Raw genomic sequence first — 15,282 nt, forward strand, 5'->3', positions numbered from 1 at the left:
CATGTAATTATTAGCCGTATTGCAGATGCTCAACTTAGAGCCTACTAAGTTGGGGGGAAGTGGGGGAGAAGAGATACTTCTACTCCTTTAAAGTACAACAAGCCACCACATTCCTCTCAGTAGCTATATCTGTCTTGCTAATTGCATTCTGGGGAATGATACCTAACCCTCTGGTCAAGTTTTCAGTGGCTCACCTTTGCCTCACTTGAGGCTAAATCTCTTGAGAGCAGACTGGTCATGACCACACTGTACTGTACTCGTTCCTATGTCCCTTTCAGGACCAAAGTGCCACAACAGTCTCAGATTTATTTATCATTTTTTCTATGTTTCTATCTCATTTCAATGAGTCTAAAGTAATGCAAAGACTCTGTGGTAGCTTCCTACCAAAGTGAAGTTGTCACCACACGAAACAATGTGCTGCGGGTCCTGACAGAACATGAAGTGATAGTTGAAACCATCCTTTGGGCTGGGGTGCAGCTAGGCACTTTATCCAAAGATAACCTAGAAGCAAGTTATTATTTGGGTTTAGAGCCTAGGAAGAACAAGAGAGTTTACCTATATGACATGTAAACATAAGCAAGAGGTTTCCAGTTCTGTATATATCAGTCTTGAAAAATGCTTACCTTTCCTGAATAGTTCTTGAAGGCTCTCTGCACTTTGATTCAAAATAGCCCATATTTCCTCTTCTTGCAATGGTCCCCCCCGAACCTCCAGAGCCTCTGCCAGTGACACATGCATGTTACCTGGGAAATGAGACAGACTGATTTAAGAATACATAAGAATTGTTTTCTCCTTGCATGTAGTACTTGAGCAGTAATAACTCACGTTCAACTTTCAGTCAGAAAAATTGTCTAACATTAATAGAACCCATCACATATAAATACTACAAAACATTCACCATGACGAAAAGAACTTTGAGCACCTGCTATTGTGAAGAAAAACTTGGGTTAAGACACCAATGACCCATATTAACATTGTAGGCTACTAAATCAGTAAAGTCAACAAGATGGCATTAGTCCATATGCTATGGGCAAGAGTTTGCTTTGTTTAAAAAAAAAAAAATTACAGAATGATTAGTAGTTACAGGTTTATTAATGCAAATCAGCTATTAACATTAATTTGACAGGTTTAAGTCAGTCAAGCTGCTGTTAGGAAAGGAACCTCTTCTTCCAATATGTTTTCACAGGGCTGTTTATATTACCTCATGACCGAATAATACGAAGCACTGCCTGCAAACATGCAAGCAAGCAAGCTAGCTGTGGAACTGATAGTCATCTCCTTTGTTCAGCTTCTTCATACATTTAAGAAAACAGAAGTAAAACCATTAGCGGTGCTCTACATAGAAAACAAATAAAGACTTTCTTCCCAGCTAAAAGAGATCAGGCCTTAATAATTTTTTCAAAGAGTTAAACCATTTTCACCATACCACAATATGGTATTCAGTTGTCCAAAACCAAAGCCATTTTGAAAACTGAAGAATGAATCCCTAAATATTCTGACAAAGTCAAAGATTCATTATTTTGGTAAGCTCAGAAGCAAATAAATCATGTGTTTGCTTAACTACATCAGCTTTCTAAGGACACTAAATATTCTCAGATTGAGCACTCACACCAGTTTCTATTTCTGATTGAGATGCAGCTACAGTCGCTTCTCTCTGCTTCTCTCCAGAGCCCAAAGAATAAAATCTTGAGGCAGCGAGCTGCAGTAAGAGCCTAAGATATATCATGAATCATCAGTGCTGAGTTTGTTAGGTCTCAAAGGCTCAAAGTTGCTGCTGGAAATGGAAAAGACAGTCCCACAGGCAATGCATATTGTCCCAAGGTCAGTAACTGATATCAACAGCTTCAGATGACCCAACGGTACTACTGGAGGTTCTTCCTTCTCCCTTCCAATCAACTAGCCGGAGCCTCCCCATCAGCATACAATTCTGGCTCAGATGTACACTCATGGATATTAATCTAACAATTTGCAAGGAGAACTAGCTATATTTAGTTTCCCAACTGCCTAGGCAGTTGCATGCCTTCCATGTTTTTTACTTCCAGATAACCGGGCTCATATGGCAATATAAAAGCCTGAATACCCTGCAGTTTCTAGCCGTAAACATGGGCTTTGGCTGCATTTCATCATAAACAGCTTATTTATCCTTACTTCACAGCTTTCCAGTTTTTAGTATTCAATTATTCTGCATATTTACTAAGTCAGATATATTTTCAACAATTAATGTTCAAAAGCCATCATCAAAACATAATGGAAAGGAAAACAGATCAAGACCACATTTAAAAGAAAGATGAAATCTGAGTCCCCAAAGAGAAAAATTAATACCCCATTCAAAATGGAAAGCTAGGGATCAATACAGACTTGCAATAAATGGGTGGACAGCCAAAGCTGAACATGTTTCTATTGAGTATGAGATTCAAATACATCCGGCACAACGTGTCTGGTCTATCATCCATACCATTTTCTGATTTTATGGTACTGTCTCAAACTTCAGTATGTACATCTAGAATCAAAACTGGATTATTCAGATTAAAAGTTCTCGTCTTCTCCTAGGGACTAAAAACATATGATCCGCAAGTGAAAACTTTTTGTGCTAAATATTCTAGAGGAAGTACACTAAGCGTAACATCACCAACAAAAATCCACCCAAAAATCCTTCTCTGCCACTCCCCTTTTCCCCATCCTGCAAAATCCCAATTCCTTCCCACTGTGATTAGTGTGGACTGTTCTGTAGCAGATCTAAGCCGATTTTCTATTTAACATCACTACAGAGACCATAAGCATGTCTGCTCAAACTCCCAAACACGTTACATCAACAGTAAAAGAATCTTACAGAAAACAATTTCTTGATCACAGTCAGAAGGCCACACAGGCCTCAGCTGTAGCAGTGTAAGCAACAAGATCTGACTATATATTGCAGATAGCAGTAGCCTAACAAATAAAAACAAACATCACAACACACCAAACCAAAACATTTCAAACTGGTTTTGAAAGCCTAAGCAGAATACAACAAAACATCAACCACTACAAACACAGCCACATGCAAAATGGCACAAGTTGGGATTTGAGTGGGACTCTCATTGAAGAGTATCTGTTTCAGTAACTATTTGGTAACTTTGTTCGGGTAATTTTCCTGTAACTTTTCTACCTCAAAACTGTTTAGAAGCTGCAGTGCTTGTCTGTCACAGCAAAGAGCAGGCTAACACATTGGTTATGAAGATTTAAAGACACTTCACTTGGTGATAGAGAACCAAGAAACTGGCTGAAGCAAGTTGGGGTGAAGTGTTTGCAGGCAAATTCATGGCCAGAATTCTCCATCTGTACAGTCCACCTGCTAGCAGCCAGGTACCATTTATTCAACACGATGAAGCTGACAGTGGAAGTGCCTGGCTCAAAACACGCTTCTTCCCCACCAGTTTGTTTGTGACAGGAGAAAGGAGAAATTTGTAGAAATGATAAAGTTTGCAATGCACAGTTCTTCTGAATTTGCTGTCTCCTTAGATTCTGGGAGCCTTCAATAGCATCTGGTCCTTTGTGAATACAGAAGCTGAAGTACTAAGTGCTCAATACACACAAAGCTTTAGGTTTTGTGTAATGCCTGAACATTTTGATAAATTGCAACATTTTGACAGTATCAAGTAATTTATGTAAGAGAAAAAACTATATAAAGCTTTTGTAGAGTATCATATCAAAACTATACAGACTGCCCATCTCCACATCTCGGCCCTCTAATTGCAGTTACATCCATGGCTATATAGGTGTATAATGTTCACCTTCCAATTAAAGTGAATTGTCATTTAAAAATGTGTATTTAAACTCCTGTGGCTAAGAACTCAGAGAAGGGAAGCTGGGTGATAGCAACAGGGGACAACAGAGCAAGAACAGCAACCTCTTAAAATGCAGGAAAGAGAAGACAGAGTAATGATGAGTTATCTCTGTTAAGGGTAAAATTTTAGGTGATTTCAGTCGAGCAAAGAGGGGCTAATCCAAGGACAGAGGGTGAGTGAATCTCAAGAAAGCTGAGTAGCATTGGCCTAAAACTACAGAACACAAAATTGCAAGTAAAATGAAGATTTTTCTCTTGTACTAAAGGTACAAACTAGTCTGCTTCAAACTTCCAAAGATGCTCCTGGCAGTCCCTGTGTTTTTCAGGGTATCAAGTTGACTGGCAAAAGAATCTAGATGCACTGGCAGAGTTCTCAATGGACTCTTAGTTAGGTTCCTGTCAGGCCACTTTCTTGCAATGAGTCCTCTCCCTGTCTCCTCTTCATTTAAGGTAAGCAAGATCTGTTGTGCTGGCATCCTGTGCCCTGTTCCTTTCACTCCTTGTAATAAAAATGGATCAAAAAAAGAACATTGAAAGGTGCACCTTCTATGGATGAGTTCACTCCCTTTTTCTTTGGGACAGCGTTATGGTGGCATCTTAATATGAAGGCACACCGACACTTAGATGGAGGTGGGATAGGGAGTCTTACAAAGCACATCCTCTCCCTGTACCTTGCTTCACCAGGTGAGAAGTCCAGGTGAAGTCATGATCAGGAGGCACGTCAAAGGGCTAGGTGCTATGAACTCAGCATGAACTGTGAAGGCGGGGATTCCCCATACACCCAAAAACCACACAAGATCACAACCACAGAACATCCAAAAAGGGACATCCACACAGCAGAGGGCACAGCACAATGTAGGAAGGCAGCGGACAAAATAAAATACTTAACACTAGAGAAGCAGACATGAACATGACTTTCAGGTTGCTTGCTCTGGGACAGAATTTACTCCTAGACCATACAGCAGTACAATTTCCACAGGAAAGGCGTTGCGTCATGTGGAGGCAGCTCTTTTTCGCTCCAGGACAAGAGAGTAAATTCAGGTGTAAATCATTTGTATCAAACAATCCCTGAGTGCAATTCTCACCCTCCACACCATTCAGCCCTAAGCCATACAGGCAGCACAGTTCCAAGAGAGAATGCTGCTTAAACCAAAGGTCTCTCCCGTATCTCAAACACTTCCTTTAAAAAGCCTGTTTACCTCATGAGGACCAACTGCCAGCTCCAACCTCTAAGGCAGACAGCTTACACTCTCCTTGGTGAGCAGGACAGGTAGCTCTGTCTCTTCCCTGTAAAGCAAGCTCAGTAACCTCCTCGCCCCTACACTCCACAGTCCCAACAACCCGTGTTAAAAGCACACCTATGGAACATCCAGGCAGTGCCAATATGGTGCTTGAGGCAGCCTGACACTTTCTCCATGCAAGGGAAAAGAGAAAGCACAACAGAAGCAGCCCCTCACACTAAATAATACTGTCAAAATTACCATTTGCAAGGTATATACTTTTTTTCTTCAACTTGAAGTTTTCAAAAGACTTCACTTTTTAATTATTTATGTATGCAGCACAGAAGTTAAATGCTCAAAATTATCATCTCCCCCACCAACTTCTTTCCTTATGCATTTTAAATTTGAAATTGAAGGTCTCCAATAGCAACCAAGAACTAGAAAAAGGTTAATGGCCTATTCTTTCCAGATTTTATTGAACTCTTGCCAGCTTAAATATTAACAAGCTATTGCTATAACTGTGTTCAATAAAGACTATAATATCAGTAATTTTGTCAAAAAGTTCCTAAAACCAGACTAAAAGTCAAAAGACTAAACTGCTTCCACATAACTGTTGCTTGATAACTTTGTGTTTTGGTTTTAGTAACATATATCCCTTGCTTCTTCCTTACCTTCTGCATCAGCATTCTTCCCCACATTTCAGAACCAAAACTTTAAGTCAAAAGCTTTCACATTAGCTAAGATGTCTGCAGTACCTCATACCTATTTGATACCTCATCCAAATACACTGCCAAGAAATATGGAGAGCAGCTTCTCCAATCAACACACTGTAGGTTTTTTTAGATGCGCTAGAAGCAATTAAAAAGATGCTAGAATATAAAAATATTGTTAGAGTTTCTAGATAATCGCATAAAATACTCTGGTATTTGTTTTTATCCTTTGACAAACAGAAAAGAGATAGCAAGAAGGCTCTATATACATACAAAATATTTTCTGTGGTAAAAAAAACCCACCTTATTTGTCCCATATAAAACACTGCTAGCTGACTCTATCTGTCCTGAATATAAGCATTAGTGCCCCTTTGCTCCACAGGTACACTTAGGCAAAAAGTGGCAATTTCCAAGGAGCATTTTTCTCTTAGTGGATAAGCAAAGAGCCCTTTCTCAGTCTCTCCTCTGTAGATATGAATGTCTGAAAGCAGGAGGCACACTTAACAAGACAATTCTGTCCAGAAGAACCTCTTAAAATTCACCTTTCTAAAGCCATGATTAGCTGCCTAAAAATGAAACACTGACACTTTCATTCAGCACTCACCTAGCATGAAGTGCTGTCTAAAAGCACTCAATATGCACAAATCCCAGCAAAACCAAACTGGAGCTACACCTGAACAGTTTTGAAAGTCTGGCCTCTCCCATTTCAGAACCTAAGCATCTGGAGTCATTACCATGCCCTGTAATTTCAGAATGCTGGCATCCGTCCTATTTATTTACATTGACCCACATCTTACACCCCTGAAGAAGACCTGGAATGTGTTTATCAAACCCAATAATACTGTTGCTGAAACTGTGCTTAAGTGCGGAACCCTGAAGCCAAGTTAGAAAGCTTGCGCGTCAGTAGTATTTGAAACCCCATTTTCAAATATGCACATACTTAGATGTACGCACCTAAAATGTGGTTTCCTATAGCTGCAGGTCCAATTTGCATAGACTGTCCACAAAATAAGGCATTATTTGCAAATATTCAAGTCAAGTACACAATCAAGGCAAATATACAAGCTAATCAAGTCAACCATGTTTAAAGAATTATTTATTTTTTTTTTTAGAATCCTGCTCTCAAGGTAATTACTGCACATTAGTCTCGTTTATTGTCTTGAAGAATAAGGAAACAAACCCTTGTGCCACAACCACTTTTTTCACTTCTCCTATAGATACAAAGAGGGGACAAAAAGTACCCACAAGACGCAAATCCCATCTCCCCCCCTTTTTTAAGTCTTTAAATAGCTGCCAGAAATCCCATGAAACTAAGTTTTTGCAAACAAATATACTTCTGTGGTGTTTTTTGTTCAATCAGCTACCCGATAATAAAATTATCTAAGTATAAGCACTATCCCTTCATCCTTCATTTTGGAGAGGTCCACAGAGATTAGTACTAACACCCAAGAACTCCCTCCCCTCAGTTGTGGAAGAGATTAGATTCTTCCACTCACATTTTTCCTTCCACGTTCTCCTCTTTCTCTCTCCTGTAGGCAAACAGAATGAAATGTCAGCAAAACAGTCCCATGCTGCTGGGCCAATCCTCAAACTATATCAAGAAGACTTCTTCAAAACTGCATCTCCCCTTCAAATTGATAGCTTGCTGCTTGAGCTCAAACCTCCTAAGTAAAGGAACAGAAACTAGCTCAAATTTGTGATAAAACACAAAGAACATGAGAACACTTCCAAGAAGTATAGGGCACCATTGGCCTTTGAGCATACAGTGACACTCTCACACTCACTGTAACAGATGACATGTTAGTATTTCTCCTTCCAAAGCCTTACATCAGTCTTGTATTCCTATGTCTGGAAGACAGAGGAATGTGACATACTGAGAATCTTGGCTCACACCTCCAAGGCAAGTTGTGTTTATTTTACTCAAGAAGTGCTTGCTTTCTTTCCTGGAAGTGAAAAGAAATCAGCTTTTGGCATTGGACTGAACTCGCAATGGAAGACTAGCAAGGGTTATTGCTGACTCCCTCCTTTGCTTTTCTGTCTCTCTATCACCAAGAACCAGATAAACAAGTTTATCTGAGGCTTTGTGTAAGGCAAACTAGTAAATCCAGTCCAAAATGTATATAATAATCATGAAAGTCATGTTTTCTAGGCAACTGTAGAATGCTCTTTCATACATCAGGGTAGCTGATGTTTCACATCTGATATTAAAATTGTATTCAGAAGAGTATATAATTATCACTACAAAGTAAGCTTAATCCACATAAATCGGGGCATGACTCTTGTATCCCTCTCTTAGTTTAATTGTCAGTGTAAGATCCTTGGGCAACTCCCTTATTTTGCTGTTGATCTGCTCCACCTCAGAGAGGCACGTCTCCTCGGTGCGTTTCTCATACTTGCAACTTTCATTTTAATTGCTAAGTAGGAACAGAGGACCTGTGACTAAGACAAGCTTTATAAATGGAAAAGCAGAAATTTCAGGACTGCAGAACAGCTTGGCAATAGTAACACTTTTCAAATAGCAGATCAACCTTTATTCACACATAACAGATGAAACTCTTCTAATGACATGAAATAATCACAAGCAAAACCCATCTTACGATTGACAACATAACTTCATGACATAGTGATAAACTATCATAACTTCACTTACGACAGACAAATTCTAGACTGTGCAGCAGTCTTGATGAAGACACCTTCCTCAGCATCCTTCCATACAGCTTTGTTTCAGTGCACAGTGACAGTAATGCTCTTAATGAAGTACACTGAAGTGCACAACTGTTGCTAGGTCTATGTGGGTGACATGAACTGTCATCACAGCAAGGACAAACCACACTGAGAGAAACTAAGAACGGCATTTCCAGCTTTAGTCCAGCAGTTATTCCATTGTGCGTGCGAGAGCTACGCATTCCTTGCATACTATAAAAAGGTCATGACTGAAGTCTGTCCTTATTCACTTGCAGCTCTTAGCACAGCTGAAGAGGGAATGAAAGTTATTGTTAGAGGAGCAGAAATAGTAGTACGCACATGATTTAAATATTGAGTCACTAGGAAGCATTATTCTAAGTCAGTAAGTACTACTTCCTGCCATCTGTGGCATTTTAAAGGTATCTACAAAGTAAGACAATGATGGTCTGATGAGCAAGTCAAGTAAGTAGTGACAACTGTACAGAGTGACTGCTTTTTCATATCACTACAAGGATGATTGTCTTTATAATCAGTCCCCAATGTTTGAGAAGAATAATGATCAAATATTTAACACCAAGACATAAATTGCCATGGACTAGAAACTCAATGAATCTACAAGTAAATGTCACCGATTTAACCGGTGCAAATTAAGCCAGTATCAACAGATAACTTCCCTAACTGATAAACTTACTCTAGAGTGGGTTTTTACAAGCTTAGCTTAAGGTCTCTCCTGTGGTGAAGTGATATGAATTTTACTACATTAGATAAATTCTCTAGTACTGAAGCATTCAGATTCTGTTAGATATCAATCCTTCCAGTTTCAGTAACATGGAACGGTACCTTGCTTCATAAATGCCTTTTCTCAGTGTAACAGCCCCTTTCAGCAACATAATAACCAGCACAAATGAAGGCAGCATAACTGGATCAGCAAGAAACTAAGCATGATATGCCAAGAGAGTAAGAGTCCTCACATTTCTTGGATGCAGCATTAGAAAGTCAACTTCAGGAAGCTTTAGAGTTTTGTTTTGTTTTTTACTTCAAAACTTGATGACTCTCAGATAAGTGTAGAAATATCATGATGTTAATGTGCTAAACTATTGGGAAAAAATCATTTTTAATACCCACCAACCTTAGTAATAAAGAAAATTGTTAGGATTGTAGCATATTTGTAAGTCACTGTTAAAGTCAACATACCCTTAACAATTACAAAGACTGACCCCACTATACATTATTTCAAAACCAGATTTTAACCCTATATATTCACATCCATTCGTTCAACAGATGGCTTTTGCTGTTGCTGTGGTGGGTGAACTGCGGGGTTCACTTTGTTTTTCAGATTTCTTCCCTCTGTGGGAGAAGGGTGGATGAGAGAAAAAAAAAAAACAAACAAACTTTGTCAGCCTCCTATGTTTGTCTGCCAGACATTTTGGGAAAAGAAATTAGAAGAAGAGATACTTTACTATGGCACCAAAGTAGTTTCTCCATAGTTAGAACAATCTAATGTGAGAAATCTACTGGCTTCAGAAACAATTCTGTTCTGGTTTTAGTTTGAAAGCAGCACCCTTGCATACTCACAACAAGAAAGCAATCTGCTAGCAAGAAGCGTAACTTCTGTACTCAATTACAATAAACCTCTAGTATCCAGAGGACAGTTCATACCAACATCTACTTTGTACGTCCTGTCTGGTAAGGAAACAATATCCAAAAACAGAAGAACTGGCCGCCACACAAACCCTATACACCGAGTAACAGAACAAGTTTGAAAATGACATCTATCTGCATCTGATTCCTCCAGCACTGCTTTACCTTAGGCATATACAGGCAAAGAAACTACACTACTATAACACAGGATTTTTTGGTTTAAGTACACATTTAGCTCAGTATGAGAGCTAACAAACTCCCACATGGATCATCTCACCTACCAATATTTCTACTAAACTGCACTTGTACGTAATTTTTCTTGCTATGAAAATGAAAAAAAAAACCCCAACCAATTTAAAACTTACCACCTAACAAGTGTTCTCTCTAATCAATTCCTACAAATAGTCCAATGGCTTTCTTACCCAATGCCCTAAGTTGACCTACATCCTCACTCACATTTTTTCTGCTTATGACTTCTTGGTGAAAACAGCTGATGAGAGTCCAAACAGTCACTGATGGAGATGGACCATCTCCCAAATAATAAAACTCTCTTCAGTCATGACCCTGAACGATGTTTTAGTTCCTAGTACCCATCAGGAACAATTCTGAAGCAGGCCAACAGCTGGGAGAAGAAGTGATCATGTTCTCAAACTTTAAGATGCCTGAGGGCGCTATCCATCTGAAAGGTCTATCCTGCACCATGTCTTTGATGGTCAAGACAGTAATATTCCCAACTCCTTGGAAACGTAGACTTCTTTAAGCAACTGCATGTGCTCTACAACACAGGCAACACCACAGAATCCCAGGACTCACAACAGAAAAAAAAGAAGTGTGCTGCCTGCCCAGACAGTTATGATTTTTGAGTTAATTTCTGGGGGGAACAAAAAGGAGATATGACACAAGGAACAGAACATTACAAAGTCTGCAGCTCGATGACGCCGGATATCTTATCTGTGAACTCACCTGTCTGGGAATAAAGCTATTACTCACACAAGTGATGACTAATTCCTATTGTGAAAGTCTGAATTTCTACCCTGAAAAACAGACAAGACAGAACATAGGCCTACATTTCAGCTGTCAAAAACTGTATACACAAGAGCAGCTGCATCTTTAGGACCAAGGCTTAAGCTGAGAGATCCTTGTTCTACTTATCTGTAAGTTGAAGAAAACTCTCATTCAAGCACAGTAGCAAATATCAAGTCTTATTCAAAGAGCACTGCATTTTCTTCACTCCTCTGTAGCAGAAAAAGTAATTTTGCTTTCAGACAGAGCACCTTTCTCTATTCAGACATAGTAGAAGGCATGAGACATGTTTTATATGCACTAGAATACAATTAAAAAGGTCTACGATATATTCTCCTCCTGTTAGGTGTGAAGATCTGTACAAAGATTTATGCTAAAGAAATTTTAACCAGTGGGAATCAGTGACTAACTGCAAAGCAACTTCATACATTTCCAAGTGATAACCAACTTCAAGTGAAGTACATCTTCAAAACAGATACCTGATGATACCCCATTCTCATACTGAGACCCTATCAGGAAAAATGTACACTCTGAGGAAATAGCAGAGATGTGAACAGGCAGCTGGCTGGATTTGACTTGTCCATGGAACAACTGTTCCTACACAGAGCAGTCAGAAAGATAACAAATGCTAAGCTGCTGCCTCATAACATTCTCTTCAAATGAAAGCAGACTGATTCTAAGGAAATGAGAAGCACTGACAAGTGAGATTACATACCTGGCTCTCCGAACTTTAGAGAAGGATGTGCTTTTTCTAGATCTGCTTTTTATAGAGCACACCATGTGTCCATCCCCACACATATATATGTACATATACATATGCATGTATTATGTTAGCATCTATCTATAGAAAATGTATATGTGCATTTGTCTGCATATGTATACTTCATATACACCAAACAATTCATTTTTGGTTTGAGTTTCTGCTGAAGGACAGGAGAAAAACCCTGAAGGACAAATGAGTTGTAAAGGTGCAGCAACACTGATCTGTTTCGAGAAGTCAACATCAACTACCTGAAAGCCTTGTTAGAGGCCTATTAAAGGTTTTGGCCAAGGCAGATTTAAGTAAGATTCTGTAAGCATTTGTAAAAACAGATTTGATACCAGCAGATGGCCTACAACTGTAGTAACAGACCTCCATCTGTCCAGAAACCAGCTCTTCATTCTACACACATGGTTCTGCAAGTGTAGTGCTAACAAGTTCTAAAAGGGCAGAACCATTTCTTGAGAAGCATTTCAATGGCGTTCATCATCTCCGCCCTCATAGGAGACTTCACAGCAAGTTCTTCTCTCCCTAAGTGACTAACTTACCAGAGGAAAACTAACTTATTTAACTGCCAAAGCACTTGAAAGCACTTAGCTGCTGTTTAAGTGATATAAAAGACGGTTCCTCTTCCTGAAGTGATGCTTAGCTGAGGAGCAGACTGTTGGAAATTCATTAACATTGTCCTCCGACTGGATACATCTCTTTTTTTTCCACCCAGTAACTAAGAATCTGTCGATGTAATGTAATTTAGGTCAGCTACCAATAGGGTCCAGACATGAACTATATTAAACAGTATTCAGGAAAACAAATCGAAAAATACCCCAACTGGTTAACATAGATAATAATTGAGCTCTGAGTTAGATGCACACAGTGCAAACATGGAGATACCTGCTTGTCCCAAGCACGGAATCTGCAACAACTAAGGTGATCATTTATCCTCTCAGATTGCAGATCCCTTCTTTCTGCACTTCCTTCCATACTCACACATACAGAAATTAATTTAAGACTGAAGTTGTACGTATTCTCTGAATACACACTCCTAACCAGTAACCAATTTGCAGGGCACATAAAAATCTGAGAGAGAGCAGAAAACATGCAGCATACACTTTCACGCTGTGAAACAGAGCTGTTGCCCAGAAAAAGAGAGACAAGCTTTATAGGCAGAATATTATTGCCTACCGGTTTATTATAGGATTTCCCAAAATTCTCAACTATCTGCTGCTGGTGTTTCCATACTCCAGTACTTCTTAAGCTCTCAAGTTGTTTAGGTTCTCTGTTAAATCTATTCTTATGAGGGTTTCTAAGCACATGACTCATCACCATCTTGCAGGTATTGAATAAATACTCTTTTTTAAAGGCAGACTTTATCCAGTCATCCATAGTTGATTCATTTCCTGCAACTGGTAACATATATCAAGATTTACCTACTGGTTTTGCCCATCTGCTCCGCTCACCTCTGTAGATGCGGTACAGACCAAGTACTGAGAACAGTACAGCCCATGTGAAAATTATCACCAACTAATTTAGCAGCATGTCTAGAGATACCTATCAGTTGAAAGATTCCACACAAAACATGAAGTTCTTTGGTCACAGATGCTTGCTTTTTAAATGAGCTCTTTATTGAGGCCAAAATCTTCCCAAGCAGCTTATACTGTCTAGTTTAAATCCTGCAATTAGGAGGTTTTAGCTCCAGATTAATTGGTAGACAAAGCCACTTGAAGACTTGGAGTGCCTATGGTTAGGAAATCATGATCTTGCTCTAAAACATGAGTTGACACAGCACATATGGCTTTGTACCAAAATTATACAATTGGAACCTGACTGGTAAACTAGAGTCCCTCAGCCTATCACTGTTCACCGCACTTCAGAAAAATATATAATCCTATACTGCATGTACCAGTATGCTGTTTACAACTTAACAATTGTTAAATTGACTATACTGCTCCTGGAACAAATTTCTAACACACACCCAATTTATGATTCATTTTAAATTCAGAGTCTATGCGTAATTTATTCAGTCCTACAGCCATGACATTCTCCATGTCTTAACTGCCCTCAAAGGTGATGTGATTATTAGTCCTTTTCCTTTTAGATGGAAAAACATGCCATTTTTCTTTCACAACAAGTTACTCTACCTATTATTTCTGCCCAGCTTCAAATCTTTACCAAGCTTATGGTTTCTGAGCCAACAAAGTGAACGGGATTCAAAGTGTAAAAGGATCCCCACATGAAAAATCTGCAAGGGTGACTGACAGAACTCTTAACTAGACCTTCCACACAAAACAGACTGCATGATCTATAGTAAAGAGAGAGACAGTCCATGATAGAACAGATTTGATTTAGGTTCACACACTAGAATGGACAAAGACTCCATCTGATCGTTATCTGCGCTCCATAATATTTTGGTACTTGGAGAGATTACAGGACAGAACAAGCCACAGAAGATGGCATTGCCAAAAAAACAGGAAAAACAAGATAGCAGCACCTCCTCCCATGACACAACGCCAAACCCGCTGTTGCCAAAAAGCAGAGTTCAGGGAAGTTTTGCTTTGTCTGGATGATAAATACATTCATATTAGTAGAGTTACAGTACAAAGAGCCATATTATACCCTTGGCTGCATAACAAGGACAAACTAAAAGAAACTTTTCCTCTACGGGCCTAGAAACTGTGAGAGGAAAGCGAGTCACAGCATCATCTCCCTCTTCTTTTAAGAACATTCCTATGAACAATAATGGAGACCTAGTCAGCCTGAGGACATATGCAGATAATGCCCATGCACAAATTATACTTGCTGTATTGGAATGGAACCAAGCAGAAGGTTGTATTAACCTCTGAACCCACTGACCTAGCAAGGGATTAAGTGAAAGGAGAATAGAAGGATAATGTAACAGCGCTTGAATCTTTTATTGATGCAGCTGGACCACAGGGAGTTAGACCAGTTAAAGAATGCATCAAATTTTGCTGTCTTCTCAATCAATTTGGTAATTCTATGTACACCAGCTTAACCCTGTAACTCTTATTTCATGAAGACCCAAGAGAACACTAACTAGAACCACCTAAAATAAACATGAATTTTTTTTTTTCTGTCGGTGTAGTGTTTATCTCTCCAAAACCTAAGAGCTCAGGTCTTATACATTATGGTCTATATACAACATACCAACTTTCATCCTTTCCATGCCTGGCTAGTACTTTTACAACAATCCAAATTTTTCTTCCAGTCCTGAATATAGCATTTCAATTTTAGTCTTGCAAATTAAAAAAAAAAGTGGGTATGTTATAAAAAAATACTATTTGTAATTTCAGTATATAAATTGCATAAACTTCTAATAGAAAGTGCTGCTTTGAGGAAAAAAGAAAAAAAAAAATCAAAATTTTGTGTGAGAAAAAAGATGGGCTGAAGCTCTTCAACTCCTAT

General features: G+C 39.0%; 1 protein-coding gene across 9 annotated transcripts in view; it reads right to left on the minus strand.

Annotated features, from left to right (window-relative positions):
• PTPN13 (protein tyrosine phosphatase non-receptor type 13) overlaps nt 1-15,282 on the minus strand; it is a 124,950-nt gene that overhangs the window by 97,188 nt on the left and 12,480 nt on the right. For all 9 annotated transcript variants that reach the window (XR_012623230.1, XM_074823874.1, XM_074823867.1 and 6 more), the window contains exon 2: nt 624-743. Coding sequence is in view for 8 of the 9 variants with exons in the window: in XM_074823874.1 (XP_074679975.1) it covers nt 624-738 (115 nt within the window). In the remaining variant the exon portion in view is untranslated. The remainder of the gene's footprint in view (nt 1-623; nt 744-15,282) is intronic.

This window comes from Strix aluco, chromosome 4 (assembly GCF_031877795.1).
Source record: "Strix aluco isolate bStrAlu1 chromosome 4, bStrAlu1.hap1, whole genome shotgun sequence".
Lineage (NCBI taxonomy): Eukaryota > Metazoa > Chordata > Aves > Strigiformes > Strigidae > Strix > Strix aluco.